Below are 15,043 nucleotides of genomic sequence, written 5' to 3' on the forward strand. Positions count from 1 at the left end.
CCCTCTCTCCCCTAATTGTCTTGACTGACAGCTGCGGGAGCCAATGGCGCCGCTGCTGTGTCTCAGTCAATCAGGAGGAGTGTCCTGGATGGCTTAGACACCCGTGGACATCGCTGGAGAGTAATGGGGCTCAGGTAAGTATTAAGGGGTGCTGGGGAGGCTGCTGCACGCCGAAGGATTTTTATTGTAATGCATAGATGATTTCCAACGAGTACCGTTCATACATGTGCGATTTCATAGTAGTCCCCGCACTACTTTGGTCCGACTTTGATGCGACTTGAGGTCGATAGACCTCAAGGATACACAGGCATTGCTTCAAGTCGCAATCAAAATCATGGCAAAAAATTGCTGCAAAATCACGTGATTTTGGGGTTGCAACAGTGGAAACCTAGCCCGAAAAAAGAAGAAACTATCTATGCCCAGTCTTCGCTATGAAATGAATGACTTGTAGCTCACACAGGGTGGCTTCTTCTGCTTCCTGCACCCCAATGTAGCTGAATTGGAATGAAGCAATGGTCAGTTTGTGCTGCTGAGGGGATTAAAATGTAAGTAAACCCTCTTCTCCTTTACAGCCAAAGAAAACTGCCATCCTAGTATCTGTTTGATCTGCATTAGCCACAGTGCTGTGCATGTGATTAGTTATGACACCAGCCTTTTGATGGCTTGACAGTTCTGTTGAGAAATCCAACTGTGACGGTTATCATTCATGGCATGCCTTGATTGCAACTGTTTAGGGAAAATGTTAAATCGGGGTGTAACTACGGGGTTCACAATTGCGACCCAGCCCCATGCTCCAGGGGGTCCGTGCGACCCCCCCCTGTACACCTGAATAGGAGGGGCAGCATATACATGGACCGATTTCCCCCTCCATTTTTCTCCTGTAACCACTGAAAGCCAGCTTCTCTTCTTCTCCCTCCTGCAGGCACATTAGAGGGCATTGGTTTCCCAGTATGTCATCCCTCCTATCCAGTTTCCTTCCCTGGCCTCCCTCGTCTCTCCTCCTGCCGGCTGCTGCGGGAGATATTTCAGGATGGAGAGCGGGAAAGGGGTTTGTAAATATGTAATTTTAGAGCCCCTTCCTTTTCTGAGTGGACACAGTAAGTAATCTGTACCAATCACTCACTGTGTTCATTTATAACTGAAGCATAGTAACCTGTGTTTACTATTCTTCCATTTTTGTTTGAATGGGAAGCTTTGTACAGATTTATTGTCCATTCCTTCTTTGCTGCTAAGGCTGCAGAGATGAAGATTGAGGGCTGTGTTCTCAATCTCCTTTCTCTGTCTCAAAGGTGAAACAACAAAGGTCTGTTTAGACCCCTGATATTTCACCAAATACACTCATTGGGGTTCCTAAAAAATTAAAGATAAAATTAATTAAGAGAACAGACACCAGTGGCGGAACTATGATGGTTGCAAAGGTCCCTGTTGTTCTGCCACCGGGCTTGGAGGGAATGTCCCCAGTCAGGGGAGCCCTTCATGGTTTCTTGCACCGGGGTCCTGAAGGTTTTAGCTACTCCTGTGTGGTAAACCAATGGGTTTAGTTCCACATTAAATTGGTGGATTTAGTTCTGCATTAAAGCAAACTAGTTTCTTGGCTTTGCATGGACAAGCCCTTTGCCAATAGCAATGGCTGCTTGGCATTAGCAATGAATTCCTTTGTTGTCTTTTTTTTGTCCTGAGTGTTGGCTTCATTAGGGATTTTATTTTTCCTACCCACCTTCTCTTATGTCCATGTGTAGAAGATGAGCAGAAAGACGTCTTATGTCAGACGCTTTGTGACATTCTGGAAATGGCCAGCACAATCAATGCCAGCTCATACTGCCTGGCCACATGGCAGAAAAGAAAAGTCACCCCGGAGCCCGAGAGGGAGCTTTCTGCAGAGACGAGCCAACCGGAAGAGATGCCAAGTAAGAACTGAACTGTGAATGTGGTTTCCTCTCTATTCATAGATCCAAAATCACCTTTTCCAGTATTGATCCATTATCGTTCCATTGTAATCACATGTTGGGAACATTCTCCTGCAGATACAAGAGGCAATCTTAGTGTAACACAAGTCAGTCCTTCCCAACTGCTAATGCTATCCGGGGAACATGTGCTGAATCACACAGCTCATCCTTTCTAGTACAAGGCATTTGTTAGGTACATACAATGCAGTTGTGTGGTAGATCACACACTGTCGTTGAACAAACTTTTTCTACACTTGTGAACAATACAGATGTATAACCACATGCCAATATTGTTGGTTGCTGAAGCTAGGAAGGTTTCCAATATTAAAAGGTGCATGTCAAGCTAAAAAGTTTTTTTTATTTCCTAGTTTTGATATGTGTGAGGAAGGTTTAGAACCTCTGTCAGGTTTTTACTGCGATACAGTGCTGGTGGGCTCTGTGCTGGAGAGTCCCGCCTCACTTTGTCAGCAGGACTAGAAGTGATGAGAAATCTCCCTAACCTCTACAGCCAGGGCTGCTGATAAAGCAGTACAGCCAGCCCTCCTGTACTGGGCCCGGGCCTCATCAGTTCAAAAGGGGGCCCGGGCACCTACCAAGCAGGAGGGCCGGCTGTACTGCCTTATTGCTGACACTTGTGATTTGTGTGCATTGCTCCCTGCTTCTACTTTTCTTTTCTCCCTCCAGCTGTGCTGCAGGGGAATCAGTTCTAGTATCTGTGATTCCTGCTGTCTGGGTCCCCTGTTGTGCCCCTTTTCTCGCAGTGCTGCCAGTTTCACGCTTTCCCTACCGGCAGCTGCTGAGGACACACGGGGGGCTATTTCAGGATAGTGAAGTGGGGTGGTGTGGGGAGCTCACCATCCTGAATTAACACAACAGTGAGCGATCAGCACCGATTGTTCACTGTGGGGTTGCAGATATTGCCTCCGTGCCACTATTCACTTGAATGGGTATTTTGCTGAGCGAGGTATCATTTCTTCCATGACTGCAAAGCATAGCATTGCGGCCGTTGCTTTTTAGCAAAAATATAATTTGATATTTTCAGAGGAGGGGGGCCCTATTAGGTAGGCGGTATGGGGCCCCATGATTTCTATCAGCATCCCTGTCCACAGCCACAGGTATATGCTCCCCTTGTATACGTGATGATGCTAGCATAATGGGAGGCAGAGTTCAGGTAGAGCTGCACTCACTTCGTCCTCAGCTAGGTGTACACAAGCTTCTGTCAGTGAGCAGTTTGTATGAGTGGCTGCTAGAGGGCGCTGTGCAAAGTAGGGAGAGATAGTATGGGAGTCGCAGAAGAAGAATCGTCTGGACCCTCCCGATGAGGACAACAAACCACAGCTGCTGCAGTTATAAAAAAATTAATTAAACCAGAGTTCCGCCTAATTTTTTTTTTTTTTTTTTAAAGTCAGCAGCTACAAATACTGCAGCTGCTGACTTTTAAAATATGGACACTTACCTGTCCAGTGTGCCCACGATGTCGACACCCGAAGCCGGCCCGTCCCTCGACTCTCGAGTGGAGGCGCCGCCATCTTCGGTAAGGGAATCAGGAAGTGAAGCCTTGCGGCTTCACTTCCAGGTTCCCTAGTGCGCATGTGTGACTTGCGCTGCGCGATCCCACTGGTCCCTGCTGTCTTCTGGGACCTGTGTGCCTCCCAGAAGACAGCGGGGGGGACTTAAAAGGCGCCGGAAGGGGCGTAGATACCTGCGGGTGGCTCGGCTATCTATGCCCGGAAGTGGGAGCAAAATACCTGTATTAGACGGGTATCTGCTCCCTCCTCCCCCCTGAAAGGTGCCAAAAGTGACACCGCAGGGGGAGAGGATTCCGAAAAGCGGAAGTTCCATTTTTGGGTGGAACTCGCTTTAAAAACAGATTAGAATAGAAAATAAAGGAATCAAATAAAATAGAACATAACCTTCTTCTGAAATTCGAGTTTCAAATAGAATAAATTTGAATTCAAATTAAAAAAAAAAAAAAGTTTAGAAAGTAAATAGAATAAACTAGAATATAACCATCTTCCAGAATTTGAATAGAATAGAAAATATAGTAGAAAGCATATAACAATATAACCATCTTCCGAAATTCGAATTTCAAATAGACTAAATTAGAATTTGTACAGAAAAGAATAGAAAATAAACGAATAGAATAGAAAAAACAATAGCATAGAATATAACCATCTTGCAAAATTTGAATTTCGAATAAAATAAATGTGATGTCGAATGGATTTAGAATGGATTTGAATTTTACGAATTCGGTGGAATTGTTTGAAAAAACTAAACGAATTCCAAAAACGAATTTAACTAAACTAATTTATGTGAATGACGGATTAAAACAAAACAAATTTTTGCATTCTGCACATGTCTACTGACAGTTCTCCTGCGCCTTCTTCTTGCACACAAATGAGTCTTATGCACCATCGGCGGGTGAACTCCCAATGTGTGTGTGTGGCCTCAAAACTAAAACTATTCAATGTATAAATAACTTGATATATTTTAACTATTTATTTAGCTGTTTGCTCAGAGTCCCTCTTTATAAATACAGAAAGTCTGTTTTTTTTTTTTTTTTTTTAAAGTTCTTCTATGGGCATCTTCCTTCTCCGCACAGCAAGGAGGAGAGGATTTCCCCATCCTGCTGGCTGATGAGCATTGACAAGTGATAACTGGTAGCACAAAGCAGCTGACAATTATCCCAATCAGCAATAAAGGCCGCCCTTGTAAGAATAATTGCGGCTTTGCTAATTGATCTTCACACAAAAGGAAACATTATGGAGGCTGATTTCATTGTATGCTTTGTTAACCTCATAGAGAGAAATTAGTCATATGCAAGAATCATTGAGGAGCAGTAATTGCATTAGTAAAAATGAATTACTTTCAGCCTTCAGAAAGCCGGTTATACAATGTGCAGAGTTTCTAACCATTATTCTCTGGTCTTTGTTCAATTACCCCCCCCCCCCCCATCACTAAACACCTATTTATTCCCTTTCCATCTGCAGGCGGTTGGTTGCAATGCATCCCCATTCTTGTGAATGGGTCCCATTCAGTGGTGGTACTGCCAGACGAACGCATGGAGGGGGGTTATCATTTTTGCTATGCTATGAAGCCCCCCCCCTTCCTCTTTCAGTAATGGCACTTTTGGGGAGGGGAGCGGGTACCCGGTTTTGACAGGTACCCGCTCCTACTTCCACTCCAATCATCTAGCCACATGTGTAAAACTGGCGGCCCTCCAGCTGTTGCAGAACTACAAGTCCCATGCGGCATTGCAAGGCTGACCGTTACAAGCATGACTCCCACAGTCAGAGGCATGATGGGACTTGTAGTTCCGTAAATGCTGGAGGGCCACCAGTTTGACACCCTTAGTCTAGGCGATCGAAAGCGGAAGTTTTTCTCCCCCCTACCGCCCCCCCCCCCCCCACCCCCTCTCTCCCCGCAGTCTTCTGGAACACTTCACAGGTCCCAGAAGACTACTAGACCAGTCACAAGGTGCAAAGCGACTCACGTATGCTCAATAGGCACCCGGCTGTGAAGGCGCAAGTTGTCACAGCCGGGTCCCCACACTTAAGCCGGTACCGAAGATGAGATTTCAGAACAGCTCAGGTGAGCCCATCGCTGGATCGTGGGACAGGTGAGTGTGTGTTTATTAAAAGTCAGCAGCTACAGATTTTGTAGCTGCTGACTTTGAATTTTTAAATAGGAGTCTGGAGCTCCTCTTTAAAGTGGTTGTAAAGGCACCAATGTTAATTTCGTCAACTAAATTAATATTATTTTAGTCGACTAAAATTTGACTAAAACTAAAATGGCATTTTAGTCAAAAGACTATAACTAAAACGAAATTGAATTGTTTATCACAACAGCTAAATCTGAGTCTGTAGTGCATGTTCAAACCTTAATACCATAAATAATAAACATGTTATTAGATTTTTACTCTAGGAGTATATAATGTTTGGCAGTTCTAAAGAAATAATGCAATGAATTTTAACTAATCCCATTCGATTTTAGTGGACTAAAATGTACTGGAGATTTTAGTCGATTAAAATATGACTAAAACTAAGTCAACTCAGATGACTAAAATACAACTAAAACTAAAATGGCATTTTAGTCAAAAGACTATAACTAAAACTAAATCAAAATTTGATGTCAAAATTAACACTGAAAGGCACAAGGTTTTTTACATTTATGCATTCTGTGCAGCAGCCCCCCCTAATTCTTACCTGAGCCCCATCTCAATTCACCGATGTCCACGAGAGCCTGGGCTCTCCAGGGACTCCCACTCCTGATTGGCTTTTGGTAGCAGCGGGTGCCATTGGCTCCCGCTGCTGAAAATCACAGCCAGTGAGCCAATCAGGAGATGGCGGGGGCAGGGCCGAACCACAGCTACATGTTTGAATTGACACACACAGCCGCAGCTCGGGAGCGCGCCGCCTTAGCTGCTTGCTGTGGAAGCATCCAGTAGGAGGGTTGGACTATTTCTTTTTACCTCCATCCACAAGTGTAAACCATACCTTTTTATAGAAATCTTCCTTCAGAGGCGATATATGTTATGTTGAATTGCTTCACAGATCTGTAAGGCAAGCCATAAATGATGTAATTTTGGTTTCAGGAATGAAAATAGCTCGATTTCCGCATTAACAACACAGTAAGTGTTGACGGGGCAGTCTCTCCTGTAGTGCTATGGTCTTCTGCTGGCAGGAATGCTTCCCTGCCAGCAGAACACAATGATTACTGCTTGATTTACATAGGTTGGACTTGATGGACGTGTGTCTTTTTTCAACCTCACCTACTATGTAACTATATATGTAACTATATGCTGGTGGCTATAATCACATGCAAAAACTCCGGCAGGCTGGTAATACTGAAGTCAATCAATGGATCGACTTCAGTACAACCAGCCTGCCCTTAGATGGATCGAATCTCAGCTGGTCCCTGCTGTACCTGGCAAAACTCGATCCATTCACGGCCGGCTTTTGAAATATACAAAACACACCAAGAGTCAAGTAAGATTACACACATCTCTTGTATTCAGCCAATATTTGCTTATCCTGAAGTTCAGCTTTAATGTCCACAGTCTGGGTACAGGTGCACTTTAAGGTAACCTGAGCAAACTTCCAACTTCAGCACAGATGCCGTGTTTGCTGGATGGCATTAGCAGCTAGTTGAGTGATTCATATATTGCCTGGATCTGCACTTTTCCCAAATAATGAACCCTGATTGGTTGCTTTGGGTGATGGCTCCACTATTTATGTAGCTTTTATAATGAGCCTTATTTATTCCTGGTTCCTCTTATATATGTGATCTGTAGGACAATGTGCTGCTTGTGTATCTATAAACTGAAAAAAGTGAACCTGTCGCCGATTTGGTAAAAATTACGTCCGCACTGAAATGCAAGTTTCATAACTAAGGTTCCCGTCCTTCATTTAATTTTGCCCATTTTCACCACAATCTTCATTGTTAATAGGACACCTCAATGTCCAATAGGGAGGCACCCCATTGAATATTGGGGAACATAGTGGGTGGTCTGTAGGTTCCAGGGACTTCTGGGCGGTCACAGGGTCTGCTTGCAGAGGTCAGCTGAGTTTGAGAGCTCCTATCCCCAGAAAAAATAAAAGTAAATGCTCAGCACATGTGGTCACTGCCAATGTTAATTTGATATTTTCAAATCTGTGACAGGTTCACTTGAAAGAGGAAACAATGATGCATTGTTATTTACTTGCCCTGTTTGTACATGTAAAGCACTGCGCAAACTGTTGGCGCGATATAAATCCTGTATAATAATTTATCATCCATACATGGAAGGTTCCTCCAGAGACACGCCTGTTATAATAGACCATCATTATTTTTACCTTTTTGTATTGAAGACGTCATAGTATCAGCCCAGTAACAGTTGTATGCATGTTTTTTGCTTTATGACTTGATGCAAATATTTAGTGGCAACATTTCTTGTATTGAATTAGAAACAACTATATAGGTCAGAAGCAGCAAAATATATATATATATATATATATATATATATATATATATATATATATATATATATATATATATATATATATATATATATATATATTTTTTTTTTTTTTTTTTCAAGATTTGAGATGAATTGCTGCTTCGGACCTCTCCTGTTAGTACCAACAGACTGGAGCCTTGTTCCTGCAATATATGAGTCCATTTTTACTATTGTTAAAGTCTATGTCAACTCTAATAATTAAAGAATTGATGTAATAGTGCGCTTAAACCCAGCTTATAAAAATATAAGATATATAAAATATAATAAAGTGCACAACAGTGAAATACACAAATAATCCACAGGTGTACAAAGATAAATTAATTCAGTTATATCCTTCCTCTATGGCTAGAGGTATAATATGTGTGCACACAGTGATAAAGGTAAAAAGAAAGTCCAGAGAAATTCCAACAAAAAACTCACCACCACCCAAATAATAATCCTGCTCACCTTCAGAAAACATAAATGAAACAAAAACCAAAATGACACTTGTCAAAAACTTGGATCCTTGCTACGATGAGCTTATGTGTTTCCCTTGATTCAGATGTTGTATTGTCTCCAAGGTTCATAGAGTCTAAAAAATCGCTCTCAATAGAGATAGAAAGACATCATTGCGCAAGACTGCTATATAATCATAAATTACCAATTCAATACATTATTCACTTACATTTAATGTGGTTTTAAAACGCTGATTGAATGATCAGTAGTGCTCGCAGCTCTCCTCTTCACTGCACGTCCGGTGTCACAGAACACCAAAGGTGATGTCACTGGCTCCTCCCAACGCCTTGCGTCACAGGTCACGTGACTTTCTCAAGGGAAAATGAAAACATTTTAAACAAATAAATGTTTTAAAACCACATTAATTGTGAGTGAATAAATTATTGAATTGGGAATTTATAATTATATAGCAGTCTTGTGCAATGATGTCTTTCTATTGAGAGCAATTTTTTAGAATCTATGAACCTTGGAGACAGTACAACATCTGAATTACGGGAAACACATAAGCTCATCACAGCAAGGATCCAAGTTTTTGACAAGTGTCATTTTGGTTTTTGTTTTACTTATTTTTTCTGAAGGTGAGCAGGAATTTTCTTTGGGTGGTGGTGAGTTTTTTGTTGGAATTCCTCTGGACTTTCTTTTCACCTTCATCACTGTGTGTGCACATTATATGCAGTATTATAGCTCTAGCCATAGAGAAAGGATATAACAGCATTAATTTATCTGTGTACACCTGTGGATTATTTGTGTATTTCACTGTCGTGCACTTTATTATATTTTATATATCTTATATTTTTAAAAGTTAGGTTTAAGTGCACTATTACTACTGCATCAATTACTTTGTATGTGGTATCAGAGCACATTTAAATGGTTGCAGCTGAATCAGTTTCACTTATCAATTAGGTCCATATCAGCACTTAAGTAAAATTGTTTTAAAACAATTAAAGAATGACTTCAGTCCCCCCACTATATTTTTCCCTTCTTTAAGCTGGGTGTACATGGTAATTTTTGCTCTCATTCAGCTGTCAGGCTGAACAAAAAAAAACCCAACAAATTTCACCATCGACACAAGCGAGGTGGATGCAGGAATCCTTCCCGCTGCAACATTGTATTCTGACAGCAGAGACTCTAAAGCTGTCAGAATACACTGATCTATGGTTGCAGCCACTGATTGATGAAAGCTTTCCAACGTGGCTGTTCGAAAGATGTTGATCTAATGATTGACTTCTGTCACACACTCATCAAAATTTAGCGCGTCCTTGCTGAGTCGGATAAATTTGGATCCCTCTTTAACTACTTTAAAGGATAAGTTCGCCTTTTTGAACAGGCTACATGCTCCACCCATATTTAGGGTGGAAATGTAACTTGTTCCAGTAGCTGCAGCCTCTACCCCTCTCCCTGTGACAGCGAGTATGAAACTTCTCCCGGCACCCGCTGTCACTGTTTGAAAATAACGCAGCTGTGTGGCCAACATGGCCTCGTCATTCATTCACAGTTCCCTGTGAATGACTTGAACTAAAAGTACCATCAGCCTTTGGGGCTGACGGTTTATAATTCTAAATGGTCTCATAGTTCATTCACAAGCCCTGCAGCACTTGTTTGCAGGAGTCTGGCATTGCACCCCTGATCCACTGATCAGGGGTGCAATGCTTTCCAGGCTACGTAGGAAAAAAATAACCAAAAAAATAACAAATGCACATTTTTTTTTTTCCTGCAAAAATGTTTTAGTTTTTCCTAAAAGGTGAACTTATCCTTTAACCTTTCTCACTGTTTTTTAAGTAAATCTTGTTTGGCTGTACCTCTCCTGTGGATCGCAGGAGGGCAGTTAGTTCTGCGCTCTTGTGATCCGTTTTCAGCGGGCTGAAGGGGGGGCAGAGCAGAGAGCCGGCTCTCTGCTCTGGGAGCTGTGAGAACCGAGCAATCTGTGGTGTTGGATCGCTCGGCTCTTAGTCTAATGCCCTGTACACACAGTCAGACATTGATCGGACATTCCGACAACCAAATCCATGGATTTTTTCCGACGGATGTTGGCTCAAACTTGTCTTGCATACACACGGTCACACAAAGTTGTCGGAAAATCCGATCGTCCTGAACGTGGTGACGTAAAACACGTACGTCGGGACTATAAACGTGTCAGTAGCCAATAGCTTTCATCTCTTAATTTATTCTGAGCATGCGTGGCACTTTGTGCGTCGGATTTGTGTACACACGATCGGAATTTCCGACAACAGATTTTGTTGTCGGAAAATTTTATAGCCTGCTCTCAAACTTTGTGTGTCGGAAAATCCGATGGAAAATGTCCGATGAAGCCCACACACGGACGGAATTTCCGACAACATGCTCCGATCGCACATTTTCCATCGGAAAATCCGACCGTGTGTACAGGGCATAAGAGGCGCATGGGGACCGATGCTGCATCCACCAAAGTAAGTATGATTATTAAAACAAAAACGTGTACTTCTCTTTTAACAATAATAAACATATGCCCAGAAAATCCAGCTGTGTTCTGTAGGGATCTGCTGCTCCGCTGTTGCACACACAGTCCTGCGCCACCATCTTTTTCTATGACCTCATTGGGTGCTGACTGTCTCTTCCTGGTTCTTGCCGCTGGCCACCTAATGAAGTGCATGCACCACAGAACATCATTCGGGGACCGGCTACAATAACAAGGAAGAGACGGCCCTCCTCCCCGGGTGACGTGCCTCAGCGCACGTACTGTAGAGTACTCCGAGGCTTGCTGGGATGTGTGATGTGGATCTCCCAGGAGACGTCATTGTCTGATGGGTTCACGTACCTGTCCCTGCACATCTGTCAAATTAGAACGTACTGCCGCAGCCTCCTCATTCATTAACATAGACTGCCTGCATGCAGCTCCAGCCATATATAAAAAAAAAAACAGCTTATTCATGCTGTACAGGCCTCAGAACCCATGTAACTGAGGCCTAAAATTGAAAATTGCAGCTTTAATTCCCTGGCAAAATGATGAAATGAGAAAGAAAGGGTTGCATTTGTGTTCAGACACAGAGGACAGAAGTAGCTGTCAGATTTTAAAGGAAACCTGTACTGAGAGAAATGGGGGGCTGTGATTTGTGATCTCACATCCTGAAAAAAAAGTTAGCGGGTCGTCGCACTGTTCTGGGTCAGTGACTTAGTACAATGTTTTCTCAATTCCAGTCCTCAAGTACCCCCAACAGGTCATGTTTTCAGGATTTCCCTCAGATGAAATGGCTGTGGTAATTACTAAGGCAGTGAAACTGATCAAATCACCTGTGCAAAATAATGGGAAGCCTGAAAACACGACCTGTTGGGGGTACTTGAGGACTGGAATTGAGAAACATTGACTTAGTAAACTCCAACAATGAACGTCTCTTATTTGATCTGTTAAAGTCCAGCCTGATGAGCTCGTTTGGCTGGGCTTCTCCTATGGGTTACTGGAGTGCAATTCGTTTTGCACTCCTGTGACCCTTTTTCAGCCCTACCGAGTTCCCCTCCGTAGACTACAGCATAGGTATACAATCTCTGGGAGGCGGAGATCTATTGGGACAGCATGGAAGAGATCAAAGGTCCCAGGGTGTGGCACCCTTTTAAAAAAATTAAAAATAAACAAGCCCCCAATAAATCGATGGCATGAAGAACATCACCCCTCAAAGTAGTGTCTTCTGTCCCCCTTCACATCATGCCCCCCACAATAATGTACTCTGCCCCCCCTACAGTAGTAACCTCTGCCCCCGCCTTTCACATCACCCCCCACAGTAGTCTCCTCTTCCCCCCCCCTCTCACACAGTAGTGTCCTCTGCTGCCCCCTGACAGATCGATGATTGGTTGCTAGGACCACCCTATGTCCTAGCAACCAACCACCTGCCAGTTTACTTGAAGGCCGGGTTCACATATGTGTGAATTGGATGCAATTTGCAACTGCATCCAATTCACATGACATGCGAGTCTGGGGTGGCCACTGTGTGATTTCCAAAAGTGTCCTGAGCGTTTTTGGATCCGTTTTTATGTGGGAATTTGGGGAAAAAAAATTCGGACCTGAATCACACCTAAACTGGTAAACAAAAATGCACAGGACCCCGGGCTGGAAACCGCGGCTGCACATATATGAAAGTAAAAGAAAAAAAAGTGCTGCTCTATCTTCTAATGATAAATATTTGCCTGTGTGTTTTTACACATATATACACACTCTACACTATAGCTGTAGCAAACCACATACTTAAAATACTATAGTGACACCACTAATTAAAAAATGAATCCGACTCTGTGCTCCAATCTAGTGCATCATGTGAACTGTTAATTGATTAGTTCCTCTGCCTTTCCATGTATACACACTCTAAAATTGCCTATAAAAGATCACATACATACAAGTGCTATTAGTGACACAACTTATTGTCAAATAAAGTGACTCTGTGCAACAATATAATGCAATAAGTACAGTAATACTAAAATATCCTCATCTGTCATAAAATTTAAATCAAATATATATTATGTGCTCAAATTATATATGGACACAAGGACATGTTTGCTATCACCAGCTGCTTTGGATTTAGAACTGTGAATGGACTTTATATTAAAAAAAAGAAAAGAACCTCATGGTAAAAAAATGGACTTTATATATAATGCATGTCGTTTTGTGAATCAAGCATCATAGCACTTTGTAGTGCGTGGGAACACATTTGTGAATATAATTTGAGCACATATATATTGGATTTAAATTTTTTGACAGATGAGGATATTTTAGTATTACTGTACTTATTGCATTATATTGTTGCACAGAGTCACTTTATTTGACAATAAGTTGTGTCACTAATAGCACTTTATGTGATCCTCTATAGGTAATTTTAGGGTGTGTATACATGGAAAGGCAGAGGGACTGATTAACATTTCACATGCTGCACCAGATTGGAGCACAGAGTCGCATTCATTTTTTAGTTAATGGCGTCACTATAGTATTTTATGTATGCGGTTTGCTACAGATATAGTGTAGAGTGTGTATATATGTGTAAAAACACACAGGCAAATATTTATCATTAGAAGATAGTGCAGCACTTTTTTTCTTTTTACTTTTATGTTGAGTGCACGGCCTTATGGGATGTGATCAGTGCTAGCAACTTTCTACATAAGAACCCATTATTTGTGTATGGTAGCTCGCAAGATTTCCAGTGTTTAGATTTGCACATCTATGAACCCAGAAAAAAGTTAACTTCCCAGCCCCCCGTCCCCGTCCTGAGCTGTGCTGCCTCCCGCTCTCCGCTCTGACATAAGGATGAGACCCGCGGAGGAGGCTTGGGGGGGAAGGAGCGGCACCTAGCGTGGGTCAGCAAAGCAGGAACGTGGTCACGATCTACCCATCACCTGCCCACGGTCGAAGGGTAGATTGCGTTCGACTGGTTGCCGATCTCTAAACTACAGAATACCCTATTTTTATGGTGATGAGGGGATAGGGAAGGAGTTCTGCAGTCCTAAAACGCTTTCTGTTCTAGCATGACAACTTCTCCATAAATGCAGCACAGAGAGTAATGCCGCGTACACACGGTCAGACTTTTCGGCTACAAAAGTCCGACAGCCCGTCCTACAGACTTTTGGCGGACTTGCGGCAGACTTTCTTACGAACAGACTTGCCTACATACGATCACACAAAAGTCCAACGGATTAGTACGTGATGACGTACACCGGACTAAAATAAGGAAGTTTATAGCCAGTAGCCAATAGCTGCCCTAGTGTGGGTTTTTGTCCGTCGGACTAGCACACAGACGAGCGGATTTCTGGGTCCGGCGTAGTTAGGACATAAGATTTGAAGCATGTTTCAAATCTAAGGTCCGTCAGATTTGCGGCTGGAAAAGTCTGCTGAAAGTCCGGGGAACCCCACACACGATCGGATTGTCCGCCGTATTTGGTCCGTCGGCGTCCGTCGGACTTTTGTAGATGAAAAGTTGGCCGTGTGTACGCGGCATAAGTGTTGTCAGCATAGGACAAGAAGAGTAAGGGATGGCCAGGCAACCAGCATTTTCAGAATGTGGTCAGAAACCGCAAACTCTTTTGTTTCTCAGTCCAGGTTTCCTCTTTGAGTCTCTGATGGGACATGGGCTCTCTCTCTCAGTTATGTTTCTTTATTTTTCTTTAAAATTTTCAATACAAGTAATGTCTCCTAAATGTTTTATGTTTTTATTTATAGGACTTTGCTAAATAGCTTTTAGTATGTTATTGTGTCTATTTTCTCGCTGTGTAGTGCTGAAAAGTGTCTTTTATGTGTAGCTGCGTTGGCTGCAGAGGAGCTTGGCTTTGAAAGATTTCATGCGTTAATGCAGTAAGTAACCTGACACCATTAAACTGAATTCAATAAAATCATGTTTTTAAACACCTTTTATATGGATCAACTGTGGCTGTTGAACTACAAATCCCAGCATGCCATTAACCTTTGAGATTTGCTGTTCCCAAACCACTGTGACTGATCTTAAACCACTGTCCGATGCATATTAGTGTGCTGTAAAGCTCACACGTTGCACATATATGCCGCTATTGATTTTTCGATGGGACAAAGTATATGTAGTTACATAGGGTGGAAAAAGGAATCAAGTAAATCTAGTTCAACCAATGAAAAAAAAAA

The 15,043-nt window shown here is 42.5% G+C and overlaps 1 protein-coding gene across 1 annotated transcript in view; it reads left to right on the plus strand.

The window, feature by feature from the left end:
- Nucleotides 1–15,043, plus strand: part of MINDY3 (MINDY lysine 48 deubiquitinase 3) — a 224,468-nt gene that overhangs the window by 19,901 nt on the left and 189,524 nt on the right. Inside the window, exons 5-6 of the mRNA XM_073629667.1 lie at nt 1,740–1,907; nt 14,692–14,743. Of these exons, the coding sequence (XP_073485768.1) occupies nt 1,740–1,907; nt 14,692–14,743 (220 nt within the window). The remainder of the gene's footprint in view (nt 1–1,739; nt 1,908–14,691; nt 14,744–15,043) is intronic.

This window comes from Aquarana catesbeiana, linkage group LG05, assembly GCF_042186555.1.
Source record: "Aquarana catesbeiana isolate 2022-GZ linkage group LG05, ASM4218655v1, whole genome shotgun sequence".
In the NCBI taxonomy this organism is placed as follows: Eukaryota; Metazoa; Chordata; class Amphibia; order Anura; family Ranidae; genus Aquarana; species Aquarana catesbeiana.